The sequence below is a fragment of the Xenopus laevis genome, chromosome 4S, assembly GCF_017654675.1.
Source record: "Xenopus laevis strain J_2021 chromosome 4S, Xenopus_laevis_v10.1, whole genome shotgun sequence".
NCBI lineage: Eukaryota > Metazoa > Chordata > Amphibia > Anura > Pipidae > Xenopus > Xenopus laevis.
The window spans coordinates 117,982,087-118,003,192 of NC_054378.1; the positions used below are offsets into that span (position 1 = coordinate 117,982,087).

Consider the following 21,106-nt stretch of genomic DNA (forward strand, 5'->3'; position numbering starts at 1 on the left):
ATTAGGAGTAGTGCAGACTAGATCCTCCAAGGAGATCCACTTCTGCACATAGCCTGGCAGTACCTAGTTTGTTATTATACAAAATGCACCCTCTAGTGTTCTTTTTGGGAACTGCATACCTGCTGCAAACGTAAAATACAAAAAATGTTTTATTTTCTATATTTTACATCAGGGCTGTCCAACTGGCGGCCCACTGCGACCCCCCCCCCCCTTGTGTGCCCCCCATGAAAGTCTGCCTGCTGTGTCTGCTTACCATGTGTAAAATGTAATAGGTATCACTACAGAGATGAACTGACCGCTGCTTTGTTCACACCCTAAATTCAGACTGTAATCCCCTGTATTGTTCACACCTGTGATCCTCCTGCATTGTTAACACCCCTAAAGCCCTGTACTGTTCACACCTGAGACCCAGACTGAAACTTCCCACATTGTTCACCTGTTCACACTCATACAAAATGCTAATGTGTCACTGTATGTAGTACATATTAGACTGGTCCTGATAGGTTACTCTGTCTCCTGCTTTGTTCTGTCTGCCCTCTGTTACATATGTGTGCCATACTCTGCCTGTCCTATGCTACCTGTGTGTGCCATACTCTGCCTGTCCTATGCTCCCTGTGTGTGCCATACTCTGCCTGCCATATGCTCCATGTGTGTGCCATACTCTACCTGCCCTATGCTACCTGTGTGTGCCATACTCTGCTTTCCCTATTCTCCCTGTGTGCCATACTCTGCTTTCCCTATTCTCCCTGTGTGCCATACTCTGCATGCCATATGCTCCCTGTGTGTGCCATACTCTGCCTGCACTATGCTCACTGTGTGTGCCATACTCTGCCTGCCCTATGCTCCCTGTGTGTGCCATACTCTGACTGTATATGCCCTGCTCTGCCTGTGGAACATAAGTCTGGTATTTGTTCTGGGGGTTTGTTAGCATTTGAAAATTATTGTTAGGGGCCCCTAAGGTGTTTAATCATGTGCTGGGAGGGGGGGTGCTGTGTTATCCACAGGGGAGGAGGAGGCATATGGATTTAAGGGTATGTCTTAATATGATCACCATTAATGTAGTAAACATGGTCTTGTGGTAACATGGGTGTGGTTTAAAGTGGGTGTGGTCTTAAAACAGGGAGTGGCTAACACTGGCTTCCATTATCGGCCTTCCACCATGTAGGCCACAAAATTCCAGCCCTCGGTACCATAGAAGTTGAACAGCATTGTTTTACATGATTAAAGGGCACTTAGAAACACTACTAGAACAGCTGTAGGCCAGTTTCGGTCATGATGAAGATCTCCACTATAGAACTGGAATGGGATGCAATAATGAGCATGCAGTGCATTTCAGTCTTCTACCACTTCCATTCACTTCAATGGAGAATGCCCCAAAGCTCCAGGAGAGGTGCTTTTAAGCAGTGTTTCTAAGCAACAATGCCTTGAAGAGAGAGTGCACCTGTGACTGAATGCGACTGCCATACAAATGGATGGGGATAGACTACAGGGGGTTAAATGGGCTATTGCTACACCCCCTGAGAAACGGCTTGGACTTGACCTCACAACACCTCTATTAATAAAAGATAATGATAGAATCTAACGAGAGCGTGGGAGAAAGCTGGGGGAATCAATAAGAAAGAAGGTGACTGTAGGAGTATGGGGGTACAGCTTAATTCGGGGGAGGAATACAACTCTGCAAATAGGAAAGTACAGCAATGCGGGGGCTTAGCATTTGAAAAATTCTGTTTTAATAAGTAAAATCATTTTAAAAGCTATTGTATTACTTTTTATACCTTTGCACTATGAATCACTCACATTTATCTAATGGATAGATACCACCCACAAGAACCTGGGTTACTCAGAGCTGTCTTAAAGTGGTTCACATGACAATAACTTCCCAGCACCCCATGCATAGTAGGGATGCACAGAGGGGCTAGGAGACGGTAACATGGAGCTTGTACCTATAGTTCATTGGGGATAATAGTCTCTGGGAAGGGAGTGTGACTGTGGGATAGCAGGTATAGTAGGGAGAGATGGTGTCTATAGTAACAGTGGGATAATAGTCTCTGGGAAGGGAGTGTGACTGTGGATAGCAGGTATAGTAGGGAGAGATGGTGCCTATAGTAACAGTGGATAATAGTCTCTGGGAAGGGAGTGTGACTGTGGCGATAGCAGGTATAGTAGGGAGAGATGGTGCCTATAGTAACAGTGGGATAATAGTCTCTGGGAAGGGAGTGTGACTGTGGGATAGCAGGTATAGTAGGGAGAGATGGTGCCTATAGTAACAGTGGATAATAGTCTCTGGGAAGGAGTGTGACTGTGGGATAGCAGGTATAGTAGGGAGAGATGGTGCCTATAGTAACAGTGGGATAATAGTCTCTGGGAAGGGAGTGTGACTGTGGGATAGCAGGTATAGTAGGGAGAGATGGTGCCTATAGTAACAGTGGATAATAGTCTCTAAGAAGGGAGTGTGACTGTGGGATAGCAGGTATAGTAGGGAGAGATGGTGCCTATAGTAACAGTGGATAATAGTCTCTGGGAAGGGAGTGTGACTGTGGGATAGCAGGTATAGTAGGGAGAGATGGTGCCTATAGTAACAGTGGATAATAGTCTCTGGGTAGGGAGTGTGACTGTGGGATAGCAGGTATAGTAGGGAGAGATGGTGTCTATAGTAACAGTGGGATAATAGTCTGTGGGAAGGGAGTGTGACTGTGGGATAGCAGGTATAGTAGGGAGAGATAGTGTCTATAGTAACAGTGGATAATAGTCTCTGGGAAGGGAGTGTGACTGTGGGATAGCAGGTATAGTAGGGAGAGATGGTGCCTATAGTAACAGTGGATAATAGTCTCTGAGAAGGGAGTGTGACTGTGGGATAGCAGGTATAGTAGGGAGAGATGGTGCCTATAGTAACAGTGGATAATAGACTCTGGGAAGGGAGTGTGACTGTGGGATAGCAGGTATAGTAGGGAGAGATGGTGTCTATAGTAACAGTGGGATAATAGTCTGTGGGAAGGGAGTGTGACTGTGGGATAGCAGGTATAGTAGGGAGAGATAGTGTCTATAGTAACAGTGGATAATAGTCTGTGGGAAGGGAGTGTGACTGTGGGATAGCAGGTATAGTAGGGAGAGATAGTGTCTATAGTAACAGTGGATAATAGTCTCTGGGAAGGGAGTGTGACTGTGGGATAGCAGGTATAGTAGGGAGAGATGGTGCCTATAGTAACAGTGGGATAATAGTCTCTGGGAAGGGAGTGTGACTGTGGGATAGCAGGTATAGTAGGGAGAGATGATGCCTATAGTAACAGTGGGATAATTCCTTCCTAACTCCAAAATGGCAATCAGACCAGTCCCTGAATCAACTTGTACTATGAGCTATCTCCCATAACCCTGTATTCCTTCACTTGCTAAACACTGTCCAACCCCTTCTTAAAGCTATCTAATGTATCAGCCTGTACCACTGATTCAGGGAGACAATTCCACATCTTCACAGCTCTCACTGTAAAAAAACCCCTTCCGATTATTTAGACGGAACCTCTTTTCTTCTAATCGGAATGGGTGACCACGCGTCAGCTGGAAAGCCCTACTGGTAAATAAAGCATTAGAGAGATTTTATATTTATACATAGTTATCATATCTCCCCTTAAGCGCCTCTTCTCCAGCGTGAACATCCCCAATTTGGCCAGTCTTTCCTCATAGCTAAGATTTCAATACCTTTTACCAGCTTAGTTGCCCTTCTCTGTACCCTCTCTAATACAATAATGTATTGTGTTTGGTGTAAGTCAGTCCCTTACAATCCTGTTCCGAGCAGCTGTCTGTTCCCAATGTTCTGTTTGTCTGTGGTTCCATTATGTTTGTGACATGTTCATTCCCTTTATGATCATCTCAGCCCCCTAATGCCTCCTCGTAGGTTTAAGTAAATGTATGTATTGTCTAAGTTAGAGTAGGGAACAGAAACACAGAGATTAGCTGGCCCAAACAAGCTGCTGTGTAGCCATGGGGGCAGCCATTCAAGCACAGGATACACAGTAGATAACAGATAAGTACTACTATAGTTTATATAAACAAGCTACTGTGTAGCCATGGGGGCAGCCATTCAAGCACAGGATACACAGCAGATAACAGATAAGTACTACTATAGTTTATATAAACAAGCTACTGTGTAGCCATGGGGGCAGCCATTCAAGCACAGGATACACAGCAGATAACAGATAAGCTCTGTACTTGACAATGGGATTCTGTGTTTATGTTTTCTACTGTGTATCCTGTGCTTGAATGGCTGCCCCCATGGCTACACAGCAGCTTGTTGATATAAACTATAGTAGTACTTATCTGTTATCTACGGTGTATCCTGTGCTTGAATGGCTGCCCCCATGGCTACACAGCAGCTTGTTGATATAAACTATAGTAGTACTTATCTGTTATCTACTGTGTATCCTGTGCTTGAATGGCTGCCCCCATGGCTACACAGCAGCTTGTTTATATAAACTATAGTAGTACTTACCTGTTATCTACGGTGTATCCTGTGCTTGAATGGCTGCCCCCATGGCTACAAAGCAGCTTGTTGATATAAACTATAGTAGTACTTATCTGTTATCTACTGTGTATCCTGTGCTTGAATGGCTGCCCCCATGGCTACACAGCAGCTTGTTTATATAAACTATAGTAGTACTTACCTGTTATCTACTGTGTATCCTGTGCTTGAATGGCTGCCCCAATGGCTACACAGCAGCTTGTTTATGTAAACTATAGTAGTACTTATCTGTTATCTACTGTGTATCCTGTGCTTGAATGGCTGCCCCCATGGCTTAACAGCAGCTTGTTTATATAAACTATAGTAGTACTTATCTGTTATCTACTGTGTATCCTGTGCTTGAATGGCTGCCCCCATGGCTACACAGCAGCCTGTTTATATAACTATATTATGAAGCAAATCTACCAGTTTTACCAGTGCAGAGCAACACTACATGAAATTGCCATTCCTAAAAAATGCTATTTTGTGGGGTTGTTGTTCCTTTAATTTAAACTTCATTGAGTCAGTTAGTATTTCAACGGGCCCCCTAAACCTTCTTGGCCTCCAGCAAGCACAGGATGGCTTCCTCTACAGTTATGCCCTTGACCCTATTCATGGGGACACTAATTTTTTTCCCCAAAGCACAGAATTGGGTCTCGATGCTGCTGTAGAGTTACAAATGGAAAGTGCACAAGATACAGCAATACTTTGCTACAAGTGACTATTTATTCAATAGAGAATGTTTTGGGCCACACAGCCCAGAGCCACTGCAATGACTTGTGCTCTACACAGGGGTTATAAATTGGGCAGACTGGCCAGGAAGAGGGTGCTAATGCAAATAATTGGGAAGACTGGTCTATAAGAGGGTGCTAATGCAAATAATTGGGAAGACTGGCCAGGAAGAGGGTGCTAATGCAAATAATTGGGAAGACTGGCCTATAAGAGGGTGCTAATGCAAATAATTGGGCAGACTGGCCAGGAAGAGGGTGCTAATGCAAATAATTGGGAAGACTGGCCTATAAGAGGGTGCTAATGCAAATAATTGGGAAGACTGGTCTATAAGAGGGTGCTAATGCAAATAATTGGGAAGACTGGCCTATAAGAGGGTGCTAATGCAAATAATTGGGAAGACTGGCCAGGAAGAGGGTGCTAATGCAAATAATTGGGAAGACTGGTCTATAAGAGGGTGCTAATGCAAATAATTGGGAAGACTGGTCTATAAGAGGGTGCTAATGCAAATAATTGGGAAGACTGGCCAGGAAGAGGGTGCTAATGCAAATAATTGGGAAGACTGGTCTATAAGAGGGTGCTAATGCAAATAATTGGGAAGACTGGTCTATAAGAGGGTGCTAATCCAAATAATTGGGCAGACTGGCCAGGAAGAGGGTGCTAATGCAAATAATTGGGAAGACTGGTCTATAAGAGGGTGCTAATGCAAATAATTGGGAAGACTGGTCTATAAGAGGGTGCTAATGCAAATAATTGGGAAGACTGGTCTATAAGAGGGTGCTAATGCAAATAATTGGGAAGACTGGCCAGGAAGAGGGTGCTAATGCAAATAATTGGGAAGACTGGTCTATAAGAGGGTGCTAATGCAAATAATTGGGAAGACTGGTCTATAAGAGGGTGCTAATGCAAATAATTGGGAAGACTGGCCAGGAAGAGGGTGCTAATGCAAATAATTGGGAAGACTGGTCTATAAGAGGGTGCTAATGCAAATAATTGGGAAGACTGGTCTATAAGAGGGTGCTAATCCAAATAATTGGGCAGACTGGCCAGGAAGAGGGTGCTAATGCAAATAATTGGGAAGACTGGTCTATAAGAGGGTGCTAATGCAAATAATTGGGAAGACTGAATTGAAAACCAAATCAATGTCTGAAAAGTCAGTATTGGCAGAATGAGATTTTTTGATCAAGTGCTTTAATCCCAAAAAAGTAAATTAAAAAAATACCCAAACCCCCTCCGAAAAATAAATAAATTCACAGAGATTTATTTAAAAAAAAAAAAAAAAAGTAGCCACAGGAGTGATGGGTTCACATGAATACAAATAACAAAATCTGTCTATATACACCTTAGGGCAGTAGAATATCCATGCGCAGCCGTAATTTGGTTGGTCCTTCCAGTGGTAACATGTATACACGAACCAATCGTTAGTCACAAACAGGTCAGGACTGAGAATTAAAAAAGGCCCGGGCATTTCAGGTGCACAGAGGCCCAATCAGCCCCCGCCAGCCCACTAAATACTGACTTTCTATGGGACCTTATAGCAGCCCCTCTGGCATTTGCCAGAACCCACAGATTGCCAGTCCGGGCCTGGTCCCAAACAACCTGCACACAGGGAGCCCGTGACTAGGAGCTGCACAGTACGTTCCTGAACAATCTGTACATAATGGGTCTCTAAATCAGCTGTAAATAGTGAATGCACCCATTGCTTGTCCTTCACCAAGAAACCATTTCAGTCCTTTTATAGGTTTCTCCATCAACCATCGAGCAGCTTTAAGATGCTCTCCCTTTCCTTAAGGGCTTTCCAGGCCTGGTCCTTTTCCTTCTTTGTGGGAGTCCTTTTCTTCTGCCGAGCAGCCATGATCTTTCGGAAAGCGTCCATAACCTCATTGTCAGCCATGCGGACCCTTTGTCGCAGCTCCTGCCGGTTCATCTCTTCCTTTGCAAGCCTAGAGCAGGGAAACACAGCATCACCCAACAATAAATAAAAGGGAGGGTGTGGGTGTTAAAGGAGAACTAAACCCTACAAATGAATAGGGCTAAAAATGCCATGTTTTATATAGTGAACTTATTGCACGAGGCTAAAGTTTCAGCTTGTCAATAGCAGCAATGATCCAGGACTTCAAACTTGTCACAGGGGGTCACCATCTTGGAAAGTGTCTGTGACACTCACATGCTCAGTGGGCTCTGATTGGCTGTTGAGAAGCTAAGCTTAGGGCTCGTCACTAATTATCCAGCACAAAATGAGCTTCCCCTGTAATATAAGCTGATGCTACAGGGCTGATTATTAAATTCTGATGCTAATTGCACTGGTTTCTGTGCTGCCATGTAGTAATTATCTGTATTAATTACTAATCAGCCTTATATTGTGACATTTCTATTCTATGTGTACTGTATATTGTGAGTGGGTCCCTAAGCTCAGTAAGTGACAGCAGCACAGAGCATGTGCAGTGAATCAGCATAAAAGAAGATGGGGAGCTACTGGGGCATCTTAGGAGACACAGATCTTTACTGCTAAAGGGCTGTGGTTGCCTTGGGCTGGTACAGAAGCACAAAACATAATGTACAACATTTCTAGCTACTTCTTTACTCAAGCTTTACTTCTCCTTTAAGTAAAAAAAAAAACTGCCATTCTGAATGCACTCTCCTTTGGTCCAGTAACCCTTAGCAACCCAGTGTAGTACAGTGGCCCAATGGCTTCCGTATATCCACAAGTTTCTCTATTTACCAGTGGCAGGAATCATGCAGTACCTTACAATTCCAAGGACAAAGAAAGCCTGACTCACTAGAGGGGTGCCAATACGTTAGGCACCCCTAGTGAATCCAATCCAGGGGGGGGGGGCAGCCAAGGGATTAAAACCACCTATGTTGTAAATAATTAACAATTTCATAAGCATAAGTTACAGAAACTGAAGGGCAAGGAAGAACAAAAAATGAAAAATATTTCATAAATCCATGACAACAACATAATACAAATTTCCTTCCATTAGTCAAAATAGTTTTTTTGGGTTTGCATCCCCTTTAAGGCTTTATGTGGAGGATCTAATGGATTGGACCAAGTAAAACCACTGAAAAAAGGAGATAAGTAACATGGTACTAGAAAGGGGTGTTAAAGTGATACGGACACTAAGGGGCAGATAATTAAGCTCGAGTGAATAATTCGAATGCAAAAATATTCAAATTTCGAAGTATTTTTTTGGGTACTTCGACCATCGAATTGGTCAAATTCGATCGAATCAAATGATTCGAACTATTCGAAGTAAAAATCGTTCCACTATTCGATAATCGAATACTGTCTCTTTAAAAAAAACAAAAACTTAGACTTCATACTTTTCTAAGTTTTTTTTTTTTATCGAATAAAAATCATTCGATCGATCGCTTTAAATCGTTCAAATCGTTCGATTCAAACGATTTTTATTCGAACCTTTTGCGCTAAAATCCTTCGAATTCGAAGGATTTTACTTCGAGGGTCGAATTCGAGAGTTTTTGAATTCGACCCTTGATAAATCTGCCCCCACCCCACAAATTTATTTTCAAAATATTAATCTACATTAAAAGTTACCTATAGGTCATGTTGATCGTTTTTCGCTGATAGTTCTGCTTTTGTAAGTAAATGTCACTTGAAGTTCCTAAACCAGACTGTTTTGCCAACCTGACCGTCCCTTTTTAACCTGTCAGTTTCTAATGCGAATGGGCTCCTGCTGCACAAATATGGCAGCCCCCTGATACAGGGACAGGGTAGTAAGAAAGGTAATGTAAAAGCATTAGGCAAATACTTTTATGGCAAAATTATAAATAGCATTGAAAGACAATGTTATGATAGATATTAAAAAAAGGTTATTTTCTGGTGTCTGTATCTCTTTAATAAGCGACGGGTTGACATCAACACCATATTATTCCCAAATCTTAGCAGCCCAATGATCATTAGTAAAATGCAAGTCCCATTACCTGAGCAGCTCCTGTTTCTTGGCTCTGTTGTGGGCACTGAGAGCTTTCAGCTCCGCTTGCCTTTTGCGCAGCTCAGCCAAGACTTCGTCCTCGGAATCATCAGCAGGGCGATCGTCAGATTCCAGCAGCCCCTGGGATATCAGCTCTTCCTTTATGCGGACCTCTAATGACTTGGTATGGGGGGCACTGCAAAAGAAATAAATGTATTGAGCAACTTCTAAGGAACTACGCAAAACATTTTAATTTTAATTACTTTAAATCAGAACGTCCAGACAATGTACATTTATGCTTCCTGCCTGCATGCTGTCCCTGGAGAATTGATATGCACGCATTTATAAATTCTATTTATGATGACTACTGCCAGTGTAATTACCAAACTTTTTCAGCTGGCCATGCATCCAATGACATCGAACCACATGCCTGCTTGGACGCAACTCCCTGCTAGCTTCTTGTACAGGTGGGCAATGGCTAGCTTAAAGGGGTTGTTCATCTTTAAATTAAATTTTAGTATGACGTAGAGGATGATATTCTGAGACAATTTGTAATTGGTTTTTATTATTTGTCGTTTTTGAGCTCTCCAGTTAGCGATTTCAGCATTCTGGTTGCTAGGTTCCAAATCATCCTAGCAACCATGCACGGATATGAATAAGAGACTGGAATATGAATAGGAAAGGCCTGAATAGAAATATGAGTAATAAAAAGTAGCTATAGCAATACATTTGTAGCCTTACAGAGCATTTGTTTTTCAGATGGGGTCAGTGACCCCCATTTGAAGACTGGAAAGAATAAGAAGAAAAATATGCCAAACTATAAAAAATAAATAATGAAAACCAATTGAAAAGTTGCTTAGAATTGGCCATTCTATAACATAATAAAAGATAACTCAAAGGTGAAGCCAGCAACTTGCAACACCTTTACAGAACTTTACATTCACCGGAATGAATTCCCAGTATCTGCCCAATAAAAAGATAAATGTACCTAAATGGTTTGTTCTGGCTGCGAGGAGAAGTACTTGCTCCATCTGTTCCAGATTCCTTTCCTGATATCTCCGGAATCGGGGAATCTTCTACAGGGGAAATAATGTTCTCCTGGGTGAGAAAAGAAGCAGGTGCAATACTGTATCAGAGCCACTTCCAGTGCTGCCATTATCTTGCTACGTAATGTTTTAGGGTCATAAAATAGTAGTTTGAGGAGAAGTTAATCAGAAGCAAAATCTGCTGTGAAAATTTTATTCAGAGACTAGATAACATTAAGGGTTATTTATCAAAGTCTGAATTTATCTCAATATTTTCTGATACAAACTCCGATCAAAGCCGCCTGGGTTTTTTTACGCTTATTTATTATTAGATTTTCCCCGAAAATTTGCTTTGAGGGAAAAAAAAAACAACAGATTTTCACAATCTTTTTGGAATTTTCACCCAAAAACTTCAGGTTATTGCACGAAACCCAGCGCACATCAAAAAATCATTGGGACTTCTCCCATTGACTTATATGCAACCTCAACAGATCTGAGATGCCGGATTTTCAGATTCGGACTTTTCCATCCTCGGGGTTTCATAAATTCCAAAAAATTTGTGATTGTCAGATTTTCTAAAAAAAATTTTTTCGTGATTTTTGCATTCAAAGTTTAGTAAATAACCCCCGTAGTGCGTTATGTAGTATCTGAATAAAATTTTCACAGCAGATTTTGCTTCTGAGTGCTCGCCTCAAACTATTGTTTTATGAGTCTCCTTAGGGATTGCGGTAACCCTGATGAGGATCGATGCACCAACACTTTTACTAATCACAAGCAGAGCGTAAGAACAACCTCCATTGTTCTAATGTTTTAGTGTATTGTTTTTAAGGTTCAACAAAACAATAATAAATCTAATTAGACAAACAGGATTACATAGGTCAGTGAACAGGCAAAAAGGTGAAACCACTAGTTAGGCTGTTACCTCCACTAGAGCCTGCAGGAGGCGCTGTGTCAGGTGACCAAATGGACAGCCATCCTCTGGCTGGTCGTGCTGAGACTCCGATTTCTTTAACAAAGAGTCCACGTCTGGAATGAGAAAGCAAACACAGTCACGTACATTTCATTGGTGGGGGGAAAACATGTCACCCGAGTATCAAGCTCTTAAATCTGTAGTCATTCCAATGAGTACAAAGTAGAGTACAACTAAGGGGGCACTATACACTCTGTTCAACCTGACACCAGTTTATAGCCTATATCTTTAAATAGAAAGCAAGTCAGAACAGCATTAGTTCAACAAATTGATTGATGGAAAACCCACATTGTCTCTCATTTCCTTCTCCTTGCTGTTATTTCAAGCTCCAGCTCCCAAAAGAGTATAATGCAGAATCAGTTATTATAGGAGGGATAGCTGAGCTGCCGTAGTTTTATGGCATTTTACCTGATTGTCCATTGCTATTTTAATGGTGACAACACTTTCCAGTGTTTAGCTAATACTCTCACTAATGCAGAACAAGTAAAGGCCCTAAAACACAACTTGTAGTTACAAAACTCCAATATAGATACAGTTGTCTACTATTGTAACATGAGAAAAAATGGGCACACTGGAAACACACAAATAGGCCATCAGAAAAAGTTGTAAAAAAGAAAAAAAAAATTCTTTATTTCTACCATTAAAAGCCTTACGCATTTCATGCCCGCATAGGAGTGGCCCAGTGATCCCCAACCAGTAGCTCGCAAGCAACATGTTGCTCTCTAACCCCTTGGATGTTGCTCCCAGTGGCCTCAAAGCAGGTGCTTATTTTTTAATTCCAGGCTTTTATTTGCATAAAAACTAAGTACCGTATATACTCGAGTATAAGCCGACCCGAGTATAAGCCGAGGTACCTAATTTTACCTACGAAAACTTATTGACTCGAGTATAAGCCTAGACACAACTACAGCCCTGTCTCCCAGCAGCTCACATTCCGCCAAAGCGACCCCCCAGCGATCAACCGGACTTCTTTGCAAAGTTGATGGTGACAGAGAATTGCCAAACGGATTACTGTGTGCATTGTCCCACTGTCCCACTACCATGTGCAGAGGGTGCTGTTTGATATTGCCATCACTGTTAATCTTTCGTATAACCAACAGAGGGCACTGTAGGATATTGCAGTCACTGTTATTCTTTGATATAACCAACAGGGGGCGCACTGTTATTCTTTCATATAACCAACAGAGGGTGCTGTGTGATATTGCAGTCACTGTTATTCTTTCATATAACCAACAGATGGCGCTGTGTGATATTGCAGTCACTGTTATTCTTTCATATAACCAACAGAAAGTGACTGCAATCTCAGCTACTGCCCACTGACTCGAGTATAAGCCGAGGTAGACTTTTTCAGCACATTTTGGATGCTGAAAAACTCTGCTTATACGTTATATACGGAGTATATACGGTTATAGTGCAAAGTAAAGCCTCCTATAGGTTGCCAGTCCACATAGGGGCTACCAAAGAACCAATCACAGTCCTTATTTGGCGCCCAAGGGACTTTTTCATGCTTGTGTTGCTGCCCAATTCTTTATTCATTTGAATATGGCTCAGGGGTAAAAAAAGGTTGGGGACTAAGTGCTATGACTAAGTGTCATGTGGGCACACAACGCATAAGTCTTTTAATGGCAGAATTTTTTTTTTATTCGTTACCATTTTTACTGGTTGTCTGTTTGTGGTTTTCCCTTGTGCCCATTTTTTCCTCCCTTACATTACGATACAGTAAACCCCTCACAGCCAAGCCACAAAATGGTTATGAGCCATGATGATTAAAGGGGAATCAACCGTAAGTTAAAAAAAAACCCTACCCCCCTACATAGACCCCCTCCATCCCCCAGACAAGCTGCTACCCCGGGCCCCTAAATCTTTACTTACCCCTCGGTGCAGATTCTTTCTAACGGAGTTCATGGCAGCCATCTTTCGTCAATCTTCGGAATGAGAGCACCAGCTACAACAATTTCCATGCATGCACAGCTGTCGCGAAGCAGAAGATTGTTCCAACTTCGCATGCACTGATACGATGCTCTCATGTTGAAAAGATTAACGAAGAGAAGAAGATGGCTGCCATGAACTCCGCTGGACAGAATTTGCACTGAGGGGTAAGTAAAGACTTAGGTGCATTTGCCTGGAGTAGCAGCTAGGCTGGGGGGGGGGGGGGTTCTATGTTGGATAGGGGGTAGGGTTTTTTTACTTTAGGGTTGAATTTTACTTTAAGGGGCAGATTTATCAAAATGCGAGATTAGAACTCACCACAGAAAATCTCGATCACTTTCTGTTCATTCCTATGGGATTTTTTGAAAGCATATTTATCAAATGGTGAACTCTACTGATAAATAAGATTCAAAAAAATCCCAGAGGAATTAACAGAAAGTGAGCGAGTTTTATTGTGACGAGTTCTCAATTCACACTTTGATAAAACTGCCCCTTAGGCAGGGTCTCAACGTTAAGCTTAGTTAGCAACATTTTCACTGAAGCTAGTGGCAACAAAGCAAGAGCACGAGCTACACACGTCTTCATATCAGTTTAATTCAAGGTATAAAAGTATAGTTTAACCACTGATTTTGTGAATTATAAAAATTTGTTTTTGATATCATTGCTAGTTATTATAATTATTATATAGTGCTGACACATTACAGCCTCCCTTTACATAGAATGATCGCCATTCATAGCGGCCCTGAAAAAGTGAGGACATGTTCCATGGGTCTAAATACAACTACCTTTGGAATCCAGTTCGGCCAGAGGTCCCAGAATTCCCTTCTTCTTGTCTCCTGATAAAGCAGCCCTGGCACCATCTTTCTGCTCTTCCAGAAGGTCCTCCTGTGCCCACCGCTGTGAATAGTGTTTTCCCAGTGGAGGAATCTATCAGTGAAGACAAATGGTAGAGTTGACAATCTGTGCCCTCAGCAAAATACATGGGCTTCAACTGGTGAAAACTAATGGTACCATGTTTGTCAAGAGTTTGGGCCTTGCATTAGCAGAACCTTGCCTGGAAGCATGTTGCATCCTCTTTATCTGCTGTCACTGGCAATCAGCACATGCAAAGTGCAGTTTGCGTACCTTATAGTAATCGGCTTCATCCTCAGGCGTTTTCAGAAGATCCTCTAACACTTTAATCTCATCGTTTGTTATGTCTGCGCAGTATGGTTCCACCGAGGCCCAAAACCTTCAATGCAGAACACAGAAAACATAAACTTACCACCGTTATGGTGACCTATTTGGCATTGATCTAGACCAGTGATCCCCAACCAGTGGCTCATGAGCAACATGCTCCTGCCCAACTCCTTGGATGTTGCTCCCAGTGGCCTCAAAGTGGTTGCTTATTTTTCAATTCCAGGTTCGAAGGCAAGTTTTAATTGCATAAGAACTCATTAATGGGGGAGGGTATTGTAAGTAATGTATCAGTGTTAGCAGAAACTATCCAGCCCAATTAATTCCATCCTGGATGTGGCATCCTTGCAACAGGCTCTTGACTAACTGGCAGCTAAGTGGCAAATATGATTCAATGTTGATAAATGCACCTGGGATTTAAAAATATCCACTTATAACCTTAATGGGACTGCACTAGGCAAATCCATTATGGAAAAAGACCTTGGAGAACTAGTAGATGATAAACTTGGCTGTAACAAGCAATGCCAGTCAGCAGCATCAAGGGCAAATAAGGTCTTGAGCTGTATTAAAAGGGGCATTGATTCACGGGAGGAAGCGGTCATTCTTCCACTGTATAGAGCACTATAAGGCCCCATCTAGAATATGCCGTACAGTTTTGGTCTCCAGTTCTCAAACAGGACAAGGAAGTTCCACCTAAATATTCGGAAGGGTTTGTTTCAGTGAGAGCTGTGAAGATGTGGAATTGTCTCCCTGAATCAGTGGTACAGGCTGATACATTAGATAGCTTTAAGAAGGGGTTGGACAGTGTTTAGCAAGTGAGGGAATACAGGGTTATGGGAAATAGCTCATAGTACAAGTTGATCCAGGGACTAGTCCCATTGCCATATTGGAGTCAGGAAGGAATTGGAGAGACTTCAGCAGACAAAAGTAGCTTCACATAATCTGATCACCTGCTATGGAATGAGTATATATGTGCTCTGCTTTTTTTTCTTTTTTTTTTTTATAACTCTTTATTTGAAATTTTTGTCAAATAATTGCATGAAATCACATTTCAGAACTATCATCATTTTAGGTGGCACAGTGGTGTGGTATGTACTGTTATGCAATCTACTCCTATGGAGTAGTGGCCATGGGTATATACCACTTAGTTTGTACTCTTATGAAGAAACTGTGGGTATACATAATAAAACAGTGCAAGATGCAGAAATAAAAGATTTAACTTTAAACCATTTGAGTAAACTTAGTCCTTATGCACGCTTAGAGCGGATGTGCTCTGCTTTTATAACACTAAATTCCCTTATGTAAAGTGTACCCTATATTAAATCATACCTGTTTGGGGCATCATTTTTGGGAATTCTTGGCACATCTACGGGATCATCTGTGAATTCATATTCCTGCATCTTTTGCTGCATAATCCTAGATTTCGGCCTCCCAGGACCAGGTCCAGATGCATGACTCCCTTTCCCATCCAGCTTCTGTTTCTTGGGCTTACTGTGTTTGATGGGTGTGCCAAGCTCATGCTCCTTGCCCAGTTTAAGGAATCTTCGATCGCCCTTTTTATCCTGCCAGTCTGTCAGAATCTGCAGAGAGCAACAGCAGAGTGAGATGTTGACTAGAACGGGATACCACAGCCAAAATAGTGTGGCCAGAAACTAGGGATCTCTTAATAGAGGAAGGGAAATAATATGTATAATGAAATGAGCAGCATATTTAGCATTTTGAAGACTGACTTTCTGCCAACTTAGACCTATACACAGTCCTGCAGTAATGGACATGACACTCAGGGGATTATTCCCTTAAAGGGATTCCGTCATGATTTTTATGATGTCGTTTTTATTTCTAAATTACATTTTTTACACTGCAAATAATTCACTCTACAATATAAAATTCCTGAACCAGCAATTGCATTTTTTTTTAGTTGTAATATTGGTGTGTAGGTGCATCTCAGGTCATTTTGCCTGGTCATGTGCTTTCAGAAAGAGCCAGCAGTTTAGGATGGAACTGCTTTCTGGCAGGCTATTGTTTCTCCTACTCAATGTAACTGAATGTGTCGCAGTGGGACCTGGATTTTACTATTGCGTGCTGTTCCTCTACCAGGCAGCTGTTATCTTGTGCTGCTATCTGGTTACCTTCCCACTGTTGGCTGCTGGGGGGAAGGGATGGGGGTGATATCACTCCAACTTGCAGTACAGCAGTAATTAGTGACTGAATATTATCAGAGCACAGTTCACATTACTGGGGCAGCTGGGAAACGGACAATATGTCTAGCCCCATGTCAGATTTCAAAATTTAATATAAAAGAACCTGTTTGCTCTTTTGAGAAATGGATTTCAGTGCAGAATTCTGCTGGAGCAGCACTATTAACTGATGTGTTTTGAAAGAAAAACATGTTTTCCCATGACAGTATCCCTTTAAAAAACTGCCGGGGACGGTGCTCCAGATTTCATCGCTGCTTTTCACCTGGGTCTCCGCTTCCAGCACACGAAGCCTCCGGCTGGCAGAGGACAATAAGGTTTCCAGCTCCAGCTGAAGAGTATCGAGCTCCTCAATACCGATTCCATCGTCCTCTGAGCGGGAGAGAACCGCGGTGTATCTGGGGCACAGCTTCACATGGTCGACAGACTTGAAGTCGTGGAACTGGAGAGGGCAATCCTTTAACTCACTCATTCTTTCAAGGCTGGCGACCTGCAGTAAAGTAGAACACAAACATCTCGAGGTTGCCCTAAGAAGTTTGATGCGATATGGGGTACATGGCTTGATTTACAGAATAATTAAGCATGTTTAAAGGAAAACTATACTGCCCAAACCATGTAGGGCTCTATTAAAAGATATTGCATAAAAAAGCTCATATGTAAAACCCTGCTTCATGTAAATAAACTATTTTCATAATAATAATTTTCTAGTAGTATGGACCATTGGGTAATCATAAATAGAAAATTGGCTTTTTAAAAAATAAGGGCCGCCCCCGGGATCGTATGATTCACGGTGCACACAAACAAACCAAATTATACTTCTTAGGTCACATGAGGCAATTAACAGACCAAGTTCTGTCTTTTGCTTCCACACTTCTTCCTGTTACAGTTAGAGCTGCAGTATTTCTGGTCAGGTGATCTCTGAGGCAGCACACAGACCATCACAAAATGGTGGTTCAAGGCAAGAGATGTAAAAGGGCAAGATTTACTTAAATATATAGATCAGTTGGGTACGATTCTTTAATATGCCACTTAATATGATGTAAACTATCTATTAAGTGTTCATTTTGGGGGTATAGTTTTCCTTTAAGCCAAACATAATATATGTCCTGTTCCCTTTCCTCACTACCTTTTTCCTTCCTTTTTCCTCCTATTGTAATTGTTTGTAGTTTTGAAAATAAAATCTTTAAAGAAAAAAGTATAAAAAAGTATAACACAAAAGACTCATGATTGGGCCAGTTCAAACGTGAAAGATCCCAAAACACCACTTTTGCACTCATTTGCTCCTGGAAGTCTACAGTAAGGACTATTCCTGTAAGCACAGACTAATGATGATGCACTCTCTATGAATTGTACTCTCAGCCTAACAAGATGTAACAGTTCTAATCCCTCAGCCTAACCATGGGGTAAAACTGATCTGCCAACGGACCAGAGAATCTCCTGGTGGACCTAGGCCCTAGTCACTGCCGAATTGCTGTTAAAGGGCATGTAAAGGCAAAAAAATAAAATCCAAATTTTTTTTATAAGAGACCTGACTGTATGCAGTGAAATTCTCCCTTCATTTACTGCTGTGGATAGGAATTGTCAGACGGTCCCTAACTGCTCTGCAGGGAAACAATCATACTTATGAACAGCAGGGGGAGCCCCCGCCTTACTTCCCAGCCATGCAGAACTCAAGCAGCTTTGTTTGTTTCCCTGTAGAGCAGTCAGGGACTGTGTAGAGATTTGTATTGGATTTTATTTTGGCTTTACACCCCCTTTACGGTTTCCAACCCCAGCTGCAGAGACAAAGATCATGGTGCCAGATTTAAACAGATAAACTGGGATTCTATTTGGAGGATTATTTTGCTGCAGCCACTGGTTCTGCAGAGTTGGAGAAATTTTGCATTAAACAATACAAATCAGTCTTGCTGTATCGGCTTCTGGCAGATATTATTTGACTTGTGCTATTTTGATAATTTATGATGATCCCTAAGCAGCCCAGGCCACACTGAGCATGTGCACAGTCTTGGTCTTGCAAAGATGTATAACAAAGTTACAAAGTTACAAGATGGTGACCCCCTGTGGCCAACTTTGAAAGCATAAATCATTTGTTTGATTAGGCTTGTGGTGCAGTAAGTTCATGTTTAGTATAAAAAATACAGCATTTCTAGCCTTATTCTATTTTAGACTTTACCTCCCCTTTAAATGCACCAGCCCAATTAAACCCCGCAGTGAACTAAACTGTATACCCCTTTTTAAACGCAGCCTTAAAAAAATGAGAGCATTCCATTCACATTGCATTTATGATGTTGGAAAAAGACTGGGGTTTTGCAGTTTAACAACAGCTGTTGGGTAGCAGACTTGACATCACAGATGGAAATACAGGTATGGTACCTGTTATCCAGGATGCTCGGGACATGGGGCTTTCCAGATAATGAATCTTTCCATAATCATGTAAACATTAAATAAACCCAATAGGCTGCTTCCAATAAGGATTAATTATATCTTAGTTGGGATCAAGTACAAGGTACTGTTTTACTAGTACAGAGAAAAAAAAATATTATTTGGATAAAGTGGAATCTATGGGAAATGGCCTTTCCGTAATTTGGAATTTTCTTGATAATGGGTTTCTGGATAATGTATACTATACCGGTACTGAAAAATCCAATCACTGCAGCACAATAAAAAATAGCCTTTGTATTTATATATATCCAAAGGTTATATTACGTTGAATGATGGCTAGTAATAATCATTTTAGCAATAAATAAACACAGTAAAGATTAATTTTACCTTAGTTAAGATCAAATACAAGGTATGGTTTTACTATTACGGTTTATAATGTCTAAGGGAGTCTAAGGGAGATGGCCTTACCGTCATTTGGAGCTTTCTGGATAACGGGTTTCTAGATACAGTAATTGATCTATACCTGTAACAGCAATGCACAAGCTCAATTGCATGTCTATACCGTACCCAGAATGCACCAGCCAAATATATATGCTTGACAAAGGGGTACGCCCCGAAACGTTGCATCCGCAAATAAACGAGCAAGGGTTTCCCTGCTAGAAATATCCTGTTGTGCCGGTGATTTTCTACTTTCCAGCCAAATATATGCAACGCTACCATGCAGCTCTAATAACCAGTACACTGTACCCACAATGCACCAGAACTGCCCAAGCCCTGCAGCTCTAATGCCCATCTAACTGTACGAATAATGCATTAGTACTACCCAAGCCCTGCAGCACTAATGCCCTGCACACTGTACCCACAATGCACCAGTACTAATATGAGCTCTAATGCCCAGCATGTGTACACTGTACCCTCAATGCACCAGAACTGCCCAAGCCCTGCAGCTCTAATGCCCTGCACTCTACCCACAATGCACCAGTACTAATATGAGTAGCACAACTATCTGCAGCTCTAATGCCCAGCACACTGTACCCACAATGCACCAGAAATGCCCAAGCCCTGCAGCTCTAATGCCCTGCACTCTACCCACAATGCACCAGTACTAATATGAGTAGCACAACCATCTGCAGATCTAATGCCCAGCTCACTGTACCCACAATGCACCAGAACTGCCCAAGCCCTGCAGCTCTAATGCCCTGCACTCTACCCACAATGCACCAGTACTAATATGAGTAGCACAACCATCTGCAGATCTAATGCCCAGCTCACTGTACCCACAATGCACCAGAACTGCCCAAGCCCTGCAGCTCTAATGCCCTGCACTCTACCCACAATGCACCAGTACTAATATGAGTAGCACAACCATCTGCAGATCTAATGCCCAGCTCACTGTACCCACAATGCACCAGAACTGCCCAAGCCCTGCAGCTCTAATGCCCTGCACTCTACCCACAATGCACCAGTACTAATATGAGCAGCACAACCATCTGCAGCTCTAATGCCCAGCATGTGTACACTGTACCATTACAATTTACAAATGAATCCAGGTAAGTACAGGTAACGGTAGAGAAGCAGTCGCTTTGCCAAAGGGGGACGCTGTGAGTTGTAGTGCTCAAATAAAAGCGCAGCCCTCACGCGCAGTGTATTATTCAGCAACAATGCCACACACGTACCCACACTCCGGCCTGGCCCCCTCAATGAATCCTGCTACTACTGCTCTGCTCGTTCCTTTGTCTCCCCGCAGCCAGTAGGGGGCAGAGCCACGCTCCTCACGCAGTCGCTGTCACCGCCTGTCAGTCACACGGGAGCGTACCACTGAGGGAATACAAATAGGGGTGTCAGCTTGTGGTGAATGCACTAACCAGTCTGTATCAGGCCTGTTCTTTGGACTCGTTTTTACCCAACGTATTAACGTCTGCAAAGCACAATTTTCTTTTACGCCCCCATTCTGTGCCTCGATAGAATGAACCGAAGACAAGAATCGTAATTGGCGCGCAATGGCGGCATTGAGAACGCTTAGCCCGTGGCCTCCCTCAGTAACAACACCGACGTGTACCTGCAATAGATCCGCGGGTTTTTGGTGTAATAAGCCTCTAGCAATCGTGATGATTTCTCTCATGAATTATCTAACTCGGTCGCTGGTTCTGTTGTTTATACACCCCCTATACTTAAATTTGGTTTAACCCGCATTGCATTCCATATTCCCTAATATGGTGTGAAGCGGGGCGAGCCGGACCATTTTGAAAAGGAGGATGCACGCCGAGTTAATTTGT

At 42.3% G+C, this 21,106-nt stretch overlaps 1 protein-coding gene across 5 annotated transcripts; it reads right to left on the reverse strand.

Moving 5' to 3' along the window:
- Nucleotides 1-5,611: 5,611 nt before the first annotated feature.
- Nucleotides 5,612-21,086, reverse strand: tada3.S (transcriptional adaptor 3 S homeolog). 5 transcript variants are annotated; one of them, XM_041591366.1, is made up of 11 exons: nucleotides 20,890-21,050; nucleotides 20,507-20,648; nucleotides 19,299-19,353; nucleotides 16,714-16,938; nucleotides 15,583-15,833; nucleotides 14,203-14,308; nucleotides 13,860-14,004; nucleotides 11,101-11,204; nucleotides 10,142-10,251; nucleotides 9,164-9,349; nucleotides 5,612-7,164 (listed from the first exon to the last, which is right to left on the reverse strand). In XM_041591366.1, exons 3-11 carry the CDS (start codon nucleotides 19,302-19,304, stop codon nucleotides 6,972-6,974), a joined length of 1,326 nt encoding a protein of 441 aa, XP_041447300.1. In that variant the 5' UTR covers nucleotides 19,305-19,353; nucleotides 20,507-20,648; nucleotides 20,890-21,050; the 3' UTR covers nucleotides 5,612-6,971.
- Between the last annotated feature and the right edge of the window lie 20 nt (nucleotides 21,087-21,106).

Bases quoted from the DNA above. Each gene is read 5' to 3' on its own strand.
- tada3.S (XM_041591364.1), bottom strand. From the start codon at position 20,952: ATGAGAGAAATCATCACGATTGCTAGAGGCTTATTACACCAAAAACCC. The intron at 14,005-14,202 runs GTACGCAAACTG...CTTCACTGATAG, and splicing joins ATGAAGCCGATTACTATAAG to ATTCCTCCACTGGGAAAACA. The intron at 9,350-10,141 runs GTACATTTATCT...TTTCTTTTGCAG, and splicing joins AGCCAGAACAAACCATTTAG to TGCCCCCCATACCAAGTCAT.